Genomic DNA, 13,713 nt, shown 5'->3' on the forward strand with positions numbered 1-13,713 from the left:
AAACAGAATGCAAAGTTGATGTGAGAGATATAAAGTTACACATATCAGACAGTGTATTTTCCTGTTCTCTCATGGGCAGAAACAATCAATTTCCTGACTGTAGATTACTTTGCCACCCAAAGGTGTAGAGCTATCGTGGTTGGCCCCAAGGCCTGTAGGGAGCCAGGCTGGCCCCTAACCTAAGACCCCTCCCCCATCTCAGCAAGACTGTGGTCACTGAAGCACCACCAGCGTTCCTTAAAGAAGTGTTGGTGCAGCAGAATTTCACTTTAATTCCAACTCATCAATGGAGCGAACGCAGAGTTAATGCCAAGTTACCATTCATACAATTACAGGATACAGATATTGCAGTAGTGCCAATATTGAATAAGTCTGCCCCGTGTGTAGAGGGAATTCTGGCTGAGCGTATCATTTAGACTGGTAAGGTGTCTGCTTCATGTCTGACCGTAGAGGAAAACATTTACTGAAGTTCCCTATTTCGGCTCCAGTCCAAGATGGCCTCTGTCATTGAAGCCCACAGACTGAATGTGTGTAGATTTTTATCATCTGAAACTGTAAAAACCACATTAGAGTGCAAAGCTAAGCGCGTTGATGATGCTTCCGCCCTCCGTGTCAAGGCTGAGCTGACTGCTGTTGCTGAGTCGTTCGTACACAGAAAAACCCTGATGCCCTAACGGTGTGTGTGAAGGCTGCCCCTCTCATGGAGCCCATTGAGATCAGTATATCTGTCGTGTTACCTGAGTGTTACTCACCCTGTACTGTTGTACTCCTATGGGTTACCGTATCATTGATACTGTAGTTTCAAAGACGTGAACAACTATTTTTATGAAATGCGACAGTACGATATTACATTTTGCTAAAAAATAAAATAAAATACTTGTTTACTGAAAGCTATTCTGACATGCTGTCAAATAAACTCTTGACATGGTGTAAAGTATTCCTGGTGACTCACCCTCATGTGTTAGATAACAGCTCATATGCCTGCTTGCACGTAGAGAAAATTAGGGATGGGACGTATGGCACTGACGCATCGATGCTTGTGTCGCAAAACCAATACGCACAGTTTCGAAAGTGTTTTGGAGCTTGTATCAAATTACGAAACCACGTGACAGATGACGTTCAATGCTTCAAACGTCACGAACTGGTTCGAAGTTTTGCCGCTCTTCTGAACCAGAGCCATGGAAGGAACGAAGCCACCGTTTCTTGTTAAAGACAAATCTCACATTGTCAGAGAAGCAGCACCAGGCATCGCTAGTTTCTTCCATCAGTCATTATTATTTAGCCAAATCCGTATAGTAATAATTATAAATCCGTGCATTTGTGTTGTGTTATTTTATTGAAATGAAACGTAACATGATAGGACTAGGTAGGTCTATACAGTGCCCAGAAAACAAATGTTGATGATTCGTCAACATTGTCAACAGTAATAATAATTTGTAAAAATAAAGTTCCCCCAGTTCACAATAGACCTACATATAACAAATGTTAAGAAAAAATCTGTGTTATCTAGTTTACTTGATATAAAGACCATATCGTATAAAGGCCGTCCAACCGCTTTAACAAGTAATGGTCTCTTCGGTGGTGTAGTTGGTTAAAGCGTTATACGACTACATATTGTTAATGCGAATCTGGGATCCCAAGTTCGCGCCCCAGTCCAGTGAATCTCGTACGATATTCTTTAACTTTTACTGCATTTATTCATTTTTATTCATTAATTATGTCATTTTACTGTGAGAAAATGACATAATTCTAAAGGCCTACGGATGTATCACAACATTTTAATGTGTGAGCACTAATATCAGATCAAAATGAACACATGTAGCCTTAATTAAATATTGAATAACGTAGGGTAGTCTACCGTCGGAGACAACCACTACGCCTCATTCAGCCAGTTTAAACGGCTGCTAGATGACGCTGTTCATTTTCAAAGCGCAGATAGTTCGGCTCTTTGGGCCGGCACAATCCGGAAGAAACCACCAAAGCTTCACAAGGCATCGTTCGCCCATCCCTAGAGAAAATGTTTACCTTTAACCACATTTAACAGAAATGACCGATGGTTCTAAGAATACTAGACAGAAATGTGTACAGGTGGTGTTTTATTATTGCAAGTAGTAATGACTTTTTGCCTCATTTTTTATTTCATGTCTCAAAATGTACGAGATTGACAGGCAGACTGGCCTAAGCCCCGCACCCCTCACACAAGTATCCTACCCAACACTACCAGGTCTTGGTGTATAAATTTGTTGCATCACCCTGAGATCAGCCGATAGTATCAGCTAGTTACCGGGTAAAACAGTCCAGTGTACTCATCTGATTGGTAAATGACACTTTGTGCTGATGTGAATGCTCTTACTAGTCTGTGTTGAAAACACTTCCTATAAGAAAACAAACTAGCCAATAGGCTACAAGGATAAATCTTGGCCATCCATTAAAAGATTTGCGTCAGTGGGTATGATTTCCTGTGGGGGGGGGATCCTGGGCATCCACCTGGTCCTCCTGCGGGTGCAAATGATCATCCAGTAACCTCTCCTGAATGAGAGAGATGAAAGGGAGGGTGAGCATGACAGACACAGACACACAGTCTGAGGGGAGTGTTGTGGGGGACTTGCCTCTTGTGGTTTGGGGTTAAGGTTAGGACTTGCCTCCTGTGGTTTGTAGGCGCCCAGCTGGAAGCGACAGCAGACCACATCCACTAAGAACCCCCCCACGCCATGGAGCATGCCTGCGGAGGGAGGGGTCAGACAGGGTGGTGCAGGTCAGACAAGGTGGTGGAGGTCAGACAGGGTGGTGCGGGGTCAGACAGGGTGGTGGGGGGGTGGTGGGGGAGTCAGACAGGGTGGTGGGGGGTCAGACAGGGTGGTGGGGGTCAGACAGGGTGGTGGGGGGGTCAGACAGGGTGGTGGGGGTCAGACAGGGTGGTGGGGGTCAGACAGGGTGGTGGGGGGTCAGGGCTCTGTGAGTGGGGGAGTGTTGGGACAGTCATTGTCAGGATGTGTGTAAGACTTGGATGACATATTTAAAAACAAGTTCTAGAAACAATTCATCTTAATTTGCCAACTGGACGTAATATGACATACACCAGGTCAATGTATACAATATATATTTTTCCAGTAGTGCATTAGGTGAATACCAGATGTGTACCAGGTGAATACCAGGGGCCCGTTCTCCGTACATCGCTTATTACATCCGAGATCAAATGACACATCCAAGATGACATCATCGTGCTAATCATGATCTGGCTAATTCGGTTCTTTGAACACCATGTTATTTATAATTAGTATACAGTGCCCTCCAAAAGTATTGGAACAGTGAGGCGAATTCCTTTATTTTTGCTGTAGACTGAAAACATTTGGGCTTGACATCAAATAATGAACGTGAGACCAGAGATCAACGTTTCAGCTTTTATTTCCAGGTATTTACATCAGGATCTGATGCACAACTAAGAAAATATCACATTTTGTTTGAATCCACCCATTTGTCATGTGAGCAAAAGTATTGGAACAGATATACTTAAAACATATTTAAGTGAATAAGACTTAATATTTAGTTGCAAATCCTTTGCTATCAATAACTGCAGCAAGTCTGTGACCCATTGACGTCACCAAACTTTTGCATTCTTCCTTTTTGATGCTTTCCCAGGCTTTCACTGCAGCCTCTTTCAGTTGTTGTTTGTTTTGTGGGGTTCCTCCCTTCAGTCTCCTCTTAAGCAGGTAAAATGCATGCTCTATAGGGTTTAAGTCTGGAGATTGACTTGGCCAGTCTAATACCTTCCATTTCTTGCCCCTGATGAACTCCTTTGTTGTTTTGGCAGTGTGTTTTGGGTCGTTATCTTGCTGCATGATGAAGGCTCTGCCAATCAGTTTGGTTGCATCTTTCCTTAAATTGGCAGACAAAATGTTTCTGTAGACTTCCGAGTTCATTTTGCTGCTGCCATCATGTGTTACATCCTCAATGAAGATTAATGAGCCCGTCCCAGAAGAAGCCATGCAAGCCCAAGCCATGACATTACCTCCACCGTGTTTCACAGATGAGCTTGTGTGTTTGGGATCATGAGCAGTTCCTTTCTTTCTCCAAACTTTAGCCTTTCCATCACTTTGGTAAAAGTTAATCTTTGTCTCATCAGTCCATAAAACTTTGTCCCAGAATTTTTGAGGTTCATCTCTGTACTTTTTGGCAAATTCCAGCCTGGCCTTCCTATTCTTCTTGCTAATGAGTGGTTTGCATCTTCTGGTGTAGCCCTTGTACTTTTGTTCATGAAGTCTTCTGCGAACAGTAGATAGTGATACCTTCACTCCTGCCATCTGGAGGTTGTTGCTGATCTCACTAGCAGTTGTTTTAGGGTCTTTCTTTACAGCTCTCACAATGTTTCTGTCATCAACTGTTGATGTTTTCCTTGGTCTACCTGTTCAACGTCTGTTACTTAGTACACCAGTAGTTTTCTTCTTCTTCAGGACATTCCAAATGGTTGTACTGGCTATGGCCAATGTTTCTGCAATGGCTCTGATTGATTTTCCATCTTCTCTAAGACTCACAATTGCTTGTTTTTCACCCAAAGACAGCGCTCTGGTTTTCATGTTGTTTTCACCTCTGAATACAGTCTGCATAGACAAAACCTATCTTACCCAATCTGAACCTGAGTGTAGACATTCAGTGGTATTTATTGATTGAATAATGTATGTAATAGGACACACCTGGGCAACAAAACACACCTGTCAGTCACATGTTCCAATACTTTTGCTCACGTGACAAATGGGTGGGTTGGAACAAAAAGGTGATATTTTCTAATTTGTGCATCAGATCCTGATGTAAATACCTGGAAATAAAAGCTGAAACGTTGATCTCTGGTTTCACATTCATCGTTTGATGTCAAGCCCAAATGTTTTCAGTCTACAGCAAAAATAAAGGAATTGGCCTCACTGTTCCAATACTTTTGGAGGGCACTGTAGGTGGTTTGAGTTATGTGTTGGTCTAACAGGGGGTATGTATCGATAGTAGAAACCTTGATCAGCAACGCTGCTATTGGCTGCTCACATAAGTCTATGGCTGCTCACCATGGCCAAAATGAGCGCCCTGTTTTTTCCAGAGCCAACAGCGCAACAGCTTGCTCGAAAGTTATTCCGAATTTGAAGATTTAATAAGAACGCCAGGGAACACCTCAGTCTGCAATATCCAAGAAAGAAGGCTAGCAAAAAGTAGCAGACCAAATTAAATGTAGAGTAGTGACCACACATGTTATCGCTTATTACAGTAAGCTAGGCCTATATATATATATATATTATTATTATTTTTTTTCACTTTCATATTTTCATTTATCATCTTTAAATCATATGATGTGGTTTCAACAAATAAATTATGCAAATGACACCCTCACAAAAAAACGATAGGCTATCCTCTCCAAAAGTATAGGCTAGCATATCATGCTGTGCTTAAGGAGCCTATCTATCACGCAATGAGCAATTCATTCAGTTTCGTGTTAAATTCTGCAAATTTTTCTTGCACCTTCTGCAACAGGTTCCTGTAGTAAAAACGGACAAGACATGTCTGTGACAGACTTCCTGTATCACCTCTGCTTGTAAAGCCTCAATCGAATCGTGTTAACATAAAATAAACCTGCTCCCGAGCAGGTTTAAGCTTGCAGACCTGTTGCTATGACAGCAAGTCCAGGATGAGCTTCGAAGAACTGAACAATCCAAGATAACGACAAATCGTCAACAATCAAATCCAGCTAACTGAGTTAGCGACATATGGAGAACTGGCCCCAGATGTGCACCAGGTGAATACCATATGTGCACCAGGGAATACCAGATGTGCACCAGGTGAATACCTGTCGTGGAGAAGATGCCCCCAACGATGCCACAGAGCCGGACCAGGAACTTCCACAGTGGCATGTGTTGCTCGGTAACCGTCACCATGAGAGAGCTGATGTCATACTTCATGAAGATCCCAGAGACACCGTGGCTTCCTGCTGCGTGGTCGATCACACGGTCCTAGAGGGGTGACCACACATACAGAACTCAGAAATGCATCACCCCCCCAAACCTGACCACTGACCTTCGACCCTGACCTTCGACCCTGACCTTCGACCCTGACCTACCCGCTCGGTGACAGAGTACTGGTGTGTCTCGGCAGAGATCTGGTAGGTGTTGAGCTTGGTGGGCACTATGGTGATGAAGTATTGGAACATCTGGTTGTCTGAAGAGACAAAAGTATTCACGCATTATCAGAAGAAACAGAAGTGTTCAAACTATCCATCCATGTATAGTGCTGTAGATCAGGGTTCTCCAATCCTGGTCCTCAAGGGCCACTGTCCTGAATGTTTTTAGATGTTTCCCTGCTCCAGCACACCTGATTCAAATGAATGGTCATTACCCCGCTTCCACAGAGCTTGATAACAACCCATTCATTTGAATCAGGTGTTCTGCAGCAGGGAAACATCTAAAACATACAGGACAGCGGCCCTCGAGGACCAGGATTGGAGAACCCTGCTGTAGATAAACTAAGTGTGCAGTTGTTCTATGGTGAAGGACTTACGGCTGGTGCAGACCTTCTCCGTCCCGTCCAGAGGGTTTAAGATGCCTGGGATCTCCTCCCCAAAAGACAGGTGATCGATGCGGTGGGAGAAGTTAAACGCTGACACATCCGCAAAACATCAATAATCAATCAATGGAATTTATTACATGCTTATATTGAGAGACCGCAAACGTGAAAGAAGAGAGAGAAAGAGACTTACAGTCATGGCTGACCAGAGCAGCTAAATGGGCGTGGCCTCTGGGATGAGGGATGGCCCTGCGGTGAGGAACAAGGTTATCTACACACTGTTCTAGCACCACACATCATCAGCAGACACACGCTGAGCAGAAGCTGGGTAGTAGTAGTGAGTGTGCGTGTAAACTGGGTTGCCTTGGAAACACATACTTTCCTACGGTGATGTGGAAGTTCCCTGCCACCTTGTTAACGTAGAGGTGTCCGTGTATCCTGCAAGCATGCAGGGGCTGGCCGTCCTCCCTGGACAACAAGAACAACACACCTGGTCACTTCACCTAATAAAACCTTCACCTGGGGGAAAGGCTGGGGGGGGGGGGGGGGGGGGGGGGGGGGGGGGGTCAGACCTGGGGGGAAGGGCTGTGGGGGGGGGGGGGCAGACCTGGGGGTAAGGGCTGTGGGGGGGGGTCAGACCTGGGGGGAAGGGCTGTTGGGGCTCCTTTCATGGCAGTCTTGAAGAGAACATCCTGCAGAGAGTGTTCCTCCCTGAGACGATCCTGGATGTGCAGCAGAGTCCTGGGAGGTGAGGAGAGAGGGAGAGAGAGGGAGATGGAGGGAGATGGAGGGAGATGGAGGGCAAGGTAAAGGAGTGATGAAGGGAGGGAGGAGCGTGGGAGAGAGGTAGAGGATAGGAATGAAGGGAAGAATGGTCCAAGGAAGGGAGTCCAAAGGAGGAGTAAGCGGAGAACAAAGATAAAAAATGGACAGATGGAGAAGAAGGATAGACAAAGCAAAAAGAGACAGCTGTCACTAACATTACAAACCCAACAATCTTAAATATTTTGCCTTGGATACCTGAAAATGCAGTACAGGGTCTTACATGTGCCACAGTCTTTGCTGGGGTGAGAGCTCAAACATGACCTAAACAGAAACAACACAAATACCATCAGGAAAGTATGCAGATTATACATTCACCCACAATGCAGCATTATGATAATAGGATGTGTTCAGCCATTGTGTCTTGTAGTGGATGTTTAATCTATCCATGCAGTTCTGTCCTGCTATTGGACGAGACTGGTGGTTCTGTCCTGCTATTGGACGAAGTTGGAGGTTCTACTCACTGGCTCGTACTTCAGCCCATCAGATGCCACCATGGTCTCTGCTAAGTCCAGCACGTCCGCCCCCACAACTGCGCGCGGCGCGCGCACACACACACACACCAGTTCATGGACACAATGAAGGATGGTGCCATTCCCACATATTTTGTGGTTACAGTAAGCAGAAGGAATAAGGTACAACAGTATACTTACACTGGCACCTCATGGCAACGGTGATGTCAACATTTATTCTTAATTTACTGCAAAGCAAGAGAGGGTGCAAGACATGAAATCATAGCGATACTGAATGACAGTAGTCTGTGGTGAGTGTGACATCTGACACTGAGCTGGGAGAGATGACAGAAACACTTCAACTCTTTGGTATATTTAATTTTTACTTTTATGACAAACGGCTGCTTCACCTGGAGAAGTCTTTGTCAACTTCATATTCATACTTCATCCATGTGTCTCGATACACAAAGAACTCCAGGAAAGCAAGCAGAGCCATGAAACTGAAGGCCACCAAAGACACTGTTGGACGCAGAAAGAGGACATAACTGATCATGTAGGCCTAATTTAACAACCTCATTCTAGACGGAGGTGAATGCAGCATGAAGAAATTGCAGCTGTGACAACACATTGTTTGCAATACATGAACACCTTGTACTAACTCCCTCACCTGTTCCGCCAGTTGCTGTGGTCTCCACGTAACTTTCGGGAACTTTAGGAAAAGCGTCTAACTCTCTCACCAGGCTGAAAGCCTTCTTTCGGGACAACCTCCTCATCTTCGGGAACTGGATTGCTCAGAATCCCTCATTACCAGTACAACACTGACAGGAACAACACATTCTATATCAGATCATGTTTGAGATGAAAGACGCATCACTCATATGGGCATGAGGGATTAGAAACAAGTCTAAGGAACACACAGACGCACTGGCTAGCTAGTAGGCTACTGCTGTCTAGCATTGATATCGCTGAGGTTGGTTAGTTGCTTGTTAGCTATAATCACTATGCTTCCGACGCTGATTGCGCCAGTTGTCAGTACAATACCTTGGTCTTAAAACCTGCCTTGTGGAAAATGCGTTGTTTTATATCAGTCCATCGTATCAAGCTTTCACATACGGAACTTGTCTGATTCATAAATTTTGTGTTTGGGATTTCAACTCTTTCCACATTTAACTGAACTTTAACCCTTCAAAAAGCACATCGATATTTACATGGCGCCCTCTGCTGGTGGGAGGGGAATAAAGGCGATTTTAACAGTTTACGTCACCATTCGAGTACGTATTTAATCACATTGATACGGTGGCCCTGAAGTGCAAATGACACCCCCTAATATGAGTACGTCCCCCAAATGAAAATACTCCCCCCCAATACGAGTCAACTCCCCCCAAATCGGATGACTTGTTCACCTCCCCCCAAAAATGAAAATACTCCCCCCCAATACGAGTCAACTCCCCCCAAATCGGATGACTTGTTCACCTCCCCCCAATACAAAAACGCGCTCCCCCAAATGGAAAACGACATTACATTAACTCAAAAACACATTACATTAACTCTGAACGGAAAGGGTAGGTACTACACTTTAGCGCTGATTGGATGCAGTAGGCTAACTAACAAGAAATAAGAAATTGATCGACAGAAGTACAAAATGCAATAGCCTGGCAGAGTTACGTGCACCAGAACATTTGTTTGGCTATCGAAGAATGTAGCAAATAGTAGGCTTCTTAGGCAAAAGTATTTCGAGATAAATGTAAAAATCGATAGCCAAACTACTATCCTGGTCCACGTTACTCTGTCATTGTGGTATTTCATACTTTTGTAGTGGACTATTAGTTTTTTCTTCTGAAAAGTCCTGATTCCTTCAACTGCGTTTTTAGCGTGCGCATAGGCTAGGCTACTTATATTGTGAAACGTTAACAGCAGATCTAAGATTATTTCATAGGAATTACCCTGATTAAAATAAAGAGTAGTGTAATGACTCTGAATTGTAAACATTAATGTTTCCTCTTTCCTTCAAATCAAAACGATTATTTTATGATAATGACAGAGTTACGTGGACTAGTTGTTTGGCTATCGATGTTTACGTTTAACACGCAATTTATGCTTTTGCATACATAGCCTATGCTACATGCTTCGATACCCAAATAAATGTCCTGGTGCACGTAACTCTGTCAGGCTATTGCATTTTGTACTTCTGTCAATCAATTTCTTATTTCTTGTCAGTTATCCTACTGCATCCAATCAGCGCTAAAGTGTAGTACCTACCCTTTCCGTTCAGAGTTAATGTAATGTGTTTTTGAGTTAATGTAATGTCGTTTTCCATTTGGGGGAGCGCGTTTTTGTATTGGGGGGAGGTGAACAAGTCATCCGATTTGGGGGGAGTTGACTCGTATTGGGGGGGGAGCGCGTTTTTGTATTGGGGGGAGGTGAACAAGTCATCCGATTTGGGGGGAGTTGACTCGTATTGGGGGGGAGTATTTTCATTTTTGGGGGGAGGTGAACAAGTCATCCGATTTGGGGGGAGTTGACTCGTATTGGGGGGGAGTATTTTCATTTGGGGGATGTACTCATATTAGGGGGTGTCATTTGCACTTCAGGGCCACCGTACATTGAAGATATGACGCTTTTTCAAAGTATTTAACCATGAGCTTTACATTAATTATATGCAAATACGCCCAAATTCAAAAATTTAAGAAATTAGGTTACACATAACTTTAAACAAGTGTTTTTACATAAAACAAGTTTCAATTACTTAAACAACACTGAGATGTTTAGATAGCTATGGTTATAATTACATACATCTTGTTTGAGCAGGCATAACTAACCAAGTTCACTACCTCTGAACACGGATGTCTTCAAGCTAAATAGTGATTAAAAAAGACACACTTGTGCACACACACAAGTGAAGGACCTATGCCCCCACAGAAGTATTCTGTTCCATGTTAGGGGCTGGAGGCATAGCATCTGGAGCATTCCTATCACAACCATTTTCTTCATTCGCTCCTGGAGTAGAGACAAGTGATCTTCTTCTCATAAAACATCAGCCAAGTCTGACCAATAGCTTCAATAGACGTCAGAGTCTAGATCAGGTCCTAGATCTCTACTCCGCAGGGACAGAGTCTAGATCAGGTCCTAGATCTCTACTCCACAGGGACAGAGTCTAGATCAGGTCCTAGATCTCTACTCCGCAGAGACAGAGTCTAGATCAGGTCCTAGATCTCTACTCCACAGGGACAGAGTCTAGATCAGGTCCTAGATCTCTACTCCACAGGGACAGAGTCTAGATCAGGTCCTAGATCTCTACTCCACAGGGACAGAGTCTAGATCAGGTCCTAGATCTCTACTCCGCAGGGACAGAGTCTGGGCCCTCGTCCCGCAGCTCTGCTGCAGGCCAGTCGGAGGTGGGTGTGTCTTGGGGCTCTGATAGGTCTTCAGAGCAGCGGCTGATGGCGGGCGACACAAGGCCCGGGCTTGTGTCACATGACTCAGTACTCTGCTCTGAGGTGGCGGCTGTTGTCGTGGCAATGCTGGGTGGGATCAGGCCAAAGTCATCATCATCATCCTCCAGGGTAGGGGTCTCATGGACATCTGTGAGGAGCCAGAGTGATGAAGCACTGTATCCCAGCAACCTGCATAGACTACTACGACCAATAATAACAACAATATATTGTAACCCAAAGGTGGGGTGTAACTTGATGCAAGGTAGGGAAAAACTAATACTCACTGCTGAATGCCTCAGGGTACTGTTTGGCAATCTTTCCCTTCAGTGTCCTGGAGGATAGCACACCATGCATATTAGAGGAGAGCAGTTTGGAGAAGAGAGGAAAGGAGAGGGACATGGCGAGGAGAGGATGATTGTGACCTGCAATGCACCTGATCCTTCTGAAGATGCTGTCCAGGTCCTTCTTCATCTCCACCAGGGTCCTTGTGTGGATAAGGAAGTGTTCATTCACCTGCTGCAGACGCACGTTGGAAAGTCCGTTGAAGTTTATCAGCATCTCGTTCGTTTTCTCAAAGCGGTCCAGCCTAGAATGAGACCCAACAGTCAATATACACCCAGTGTTGTTTACAATGATTTAAAGCATGCAGAGCTGGGCATTTTTAACACACTCATGTTGGTCTCGCTGGCGTTTCAGGCACGTTCTGGTTGCTTACATGTGTCTCTGGGCTTGGATAATGGCGTTAACGTCCTCCGAGTTGACCATGCTCAGCATCCTGTTACAGAACATCCCTGAAGCAGTGGGCTCCATGCTGGCTTTTCTACAGCGAAGACGACAACAATATTGACTAATACACTAGAGATATGTTTACAAAACGCTGCAGACCGTTTCTAACTTGAGCTCTACTGAAGGTTACGTCTTTAGCATACTAGCTAACAGGGGTCCATTGACAATTGTTCTTTGTCCGAGCCACCTCACACGACCACAACATTATTATACTGACTTCATCTGTACATTATCACTCAACGCATACGTGTTACTAATAACGAGATTCATGGAGTCTAACTCTAACTAAACTACTAGTACTAAGCAGGGTGGTAGCCCATCTGATCTCTGATACGTCTCCACTAGCCTAGATCAGTGCTTAAAGCTAAAGCTAGCTACCGTACCGTGGCGTCCAACTAGCTGCTTTCTAATCAAGTGAGCTGGGTAGCTACTTACGGTTAAGGTGTCACTTGTGCTCTACGTTAATAGGAGAAGTCTATTTTATTTATAGACTTTTCTACAATCTTATTTCAATCACTGAAGTGTTTACATCCTCCTGCTTCCGTATTATGTACAGTATAGTATCACGTGATTTTGACTCCAGTAGTGTTAAAATGGGGACCTTCCGTGGGCATCACACATCTGTGTGTGTGTGTGTGTGTGTTGTACAATTTAGAATGGGCTTAGTTTCCCACTATCAATTTTTGTAATCCAACGGAGTCCAGTGCCGCAATTGACGTTGTTTGGATCAGCATTTCAACATTTCGGCCTAATTAAAACAGAACTTGCCGCCAGTCAGTTTGACTTGCTCTCCGCTCTGGTTTCAGCCATCTTGAGTTGACTGAGCTGCACTAAGCTAGCTCTCGCAAGGCATAAGACATGAACAGTATTGTGTTCGACATCACACAGCGGTAGCGGCGCCGAAGCAGCCAATGGCATTCTCAGCTTCAAGTCAGCCGTCTGTCGGCGCAGCCGTCGCTGCATGAAGTCGAACACACCTAATGCTCAGTTGGGAAAAAACTATGCCCGAACAAGAGCTGTTCGTGCCAATCAAATTGTCAGGGCGGGCTTTATACTATGATGGACAGATGATCAACAGTAACGTAATGAATCACGTCACCAAAGAGCGCTTGGGTTGAATTCGTTTTCAACAAATATGGCTGCCGCTGGAAAGTTGAGATGTAGATTCTGCCATCAAGTCTGTTTTAGAAGACATCGACAGCGCATTAATTTTGAAAGAGAAACAGAGAAACGCGATCAAGGCATTTGTGGATTGAAAATATGTTTTTGCCTTCCTTCCTAGGGGATTCGATAAAAGTTAACGTTGCTCTGATTGGTTGTAGGTCTATCCAATTGAGCGAAGAGGCATTTTTGTCCGGGTTTGGTTGAAACACGCCCCATAATCACAGCCCAATGGAGCGGAATTAGACTCATATTCTGACTAGAATTATGAGTATGAAAACGTCAGGCTAGAGAACTTCCACTCTCTCGAAACTTTCGGCTTCTGAACTGGTTGAAGTTCCACTCAAGGTTCCATATGAGGGTGCTCACAGGCGAGTGCAGAATGAATGGAGGTCTATGGAGCTATACCCCTCAAAATCCACTTTTCTCCCGATATCATTTTTTGGCTAGTAATTTGAATGTTGCATTCGAAAGGGGAGGCAAATAAAATACACACTGCTTGGCATTAGATTTTTTTCAAG

At 44.4% G+C, this 13,713-nt stretch overlaps 2 protein-coding genes across 7 annotated transcripts; both read right to left on the reverse strand.

The window, feature by feature from the left end:
- Nucleotides 1-1,964: 1,964 nt before the first annotated feature.
- On the reverse strand, nt 1,965-9,154 carry LOC124477317 (endoplasmic reticulum-Golgi intermediate compartment protein 2). Of its 4 annotated transcripts, none has more exons than XM_047035058.1 (14): nt 8,853-9,154; nt 8,479-8,629; nt 8,222-8,330; nt 8,013-8,059; nt 7,824-7,891; nt 7,583-7,623; nt 7,177-7,278; nt 6,916-7,005; nt 6,731-6,786; nt 6,532-6,630; nt 6,095-6,192; nt 5,825-5,987; nt 2,643-2,722; nt 1,965-2,529 (listed from the first exon to the last, which is right to left on the reverse strand). In XM_047035058.1, the coding sequence occupies exons 2-14, from the start codon at nt 8,582-8,584 to the stop codon at nt 2,443-2,445; spliced, it is 1,146 nt and encodes a 381-aa protein (XP_046891014.1). In that variant the 5' UTR covers nt 8,585-8,629; nt 8,853-9,154; the 3' UTR covers nt 1,965-2,442. The 4 variants fall into 4 exon arrangements, with proteins under 4 accessions (XP_046891014.1, XP_046891013.1, XP_046891012.1 ...); XM_047035057.1 differs by having other exon boundaries at nt 1,968-2,529; nt 2,610-2,722; nt 8,871-9,154; XM_047035056.1 differs by having other exon boundaries at nt 1,970-2,529; nt 2,610-2,722.
- A 1,259-nt stretch (nt 9,155-10,413) lies between these two features.
- On the reverse strand, nt 10,414-12,853 carry kxd1 (KxDL motif containing 1). 3 transcript variants are annotated; one of them, XM_047035066.1, is made up of 5 exons: nt 12,467-12,853; nt 11,961-12,065; nt 11,530-11,831; nt 11,144-11,393; nt 10,414-11,103 (listed from the first exon to the last, which is right to left on the reverse strand). In XM_047035066.1, exons 2-4 carry the CDS (start codon nt 12,053-12,055, stop codon nt 11,146-11,148), a joined length of 645 nt encoding a protein of 214 aa, XP_046891022.1. In that variant the 5' UTR covers nt 12,056-12,065; nt 12,467-12,853; the 3' UTR covers nt 10,414-11,103; nt 11,144-11,145. The 3 variants fall into 3 exon arrangements, with proteins under 3 accessions (XP_046891022.1, XP_046891023.1, XP_046891021.1); XM_047035067.1 differs by having other exon boundaries at nt 10,414-11,393; nt 11,530-11,576; nt 11,679-11,831; nt 12,467-12,839; XM_047035065.1 differs by having other exon boundaries at nt 10,414-11,393.
- Between the last annotated feature and the right edge of the window lie 860 nt (nt 12,854-13,713).

This window comes from Hypomesus transpacificus, chromosome 14, assembly GCF_021917145.1.
Source record: "Hypomesus transpacificus isolate Combined female chromosome 14, fHypTra1, whole genome shotgun sequence".
NCBI lineage: Eukaryota > Metazoa > Chordata > Actinopteri > Osmeriformes > Osmeridae > Hypomesus > Hypomesus transpacificus.

What these genes read in the sequence shown, in the direction of transcription:
- LOC124477317 (XM_047035057.1), bottom strand. Translation starts at nt 8,584, where the DNA reads ATGAGGAGGTTGTCCCGAAAGAAGGCTTTCAGCCTGGTGAGAGAGTTA. An exon ending in GGAGAAGGTCTGCACCAGCC is followed by an intron (nt 6,193 to 6,531) that starts GTAAGTCCTTCA and finishes TTGTCTCTTCAG; the next exon opens with ACAACCAGATGTTCCAATAC. An exon ending in GGGCATCTTCTCCACGACAG is followed by an intron (nt 2,723 to 5,824) that starts GTATTCACCTGG and finishes CTCCCTCCGCAG; the next exon opens with GCATGCTCCATGGCGTGGGG.
- kxd1 (XM_047035066.1), bottom strand. Translation starts at nt 12,055, where the DNA reads ATGGAGCCCACTGCTTCAGGGATGTTCTGTAACAGGATGCTGAGCATG. An exon ending in ATCCAAGCCCAGAGACACAT is followed by an intron (nt 11,832 to 11,960) that starts GTAAGCAACCAG and finishes GTCTCATTCTAG; the next exon opens with GCTGGACCGCTTTGAGAAAA. An exon ending in GTACCCTGAGGCATTCAGCA is followed by an intron (nt 11,394 to 11,529) that starts GTGAGTATTAGT and finishes GGCTCCTCACAG; the next exon opens with ATGTCCATGAGACCCCTACC.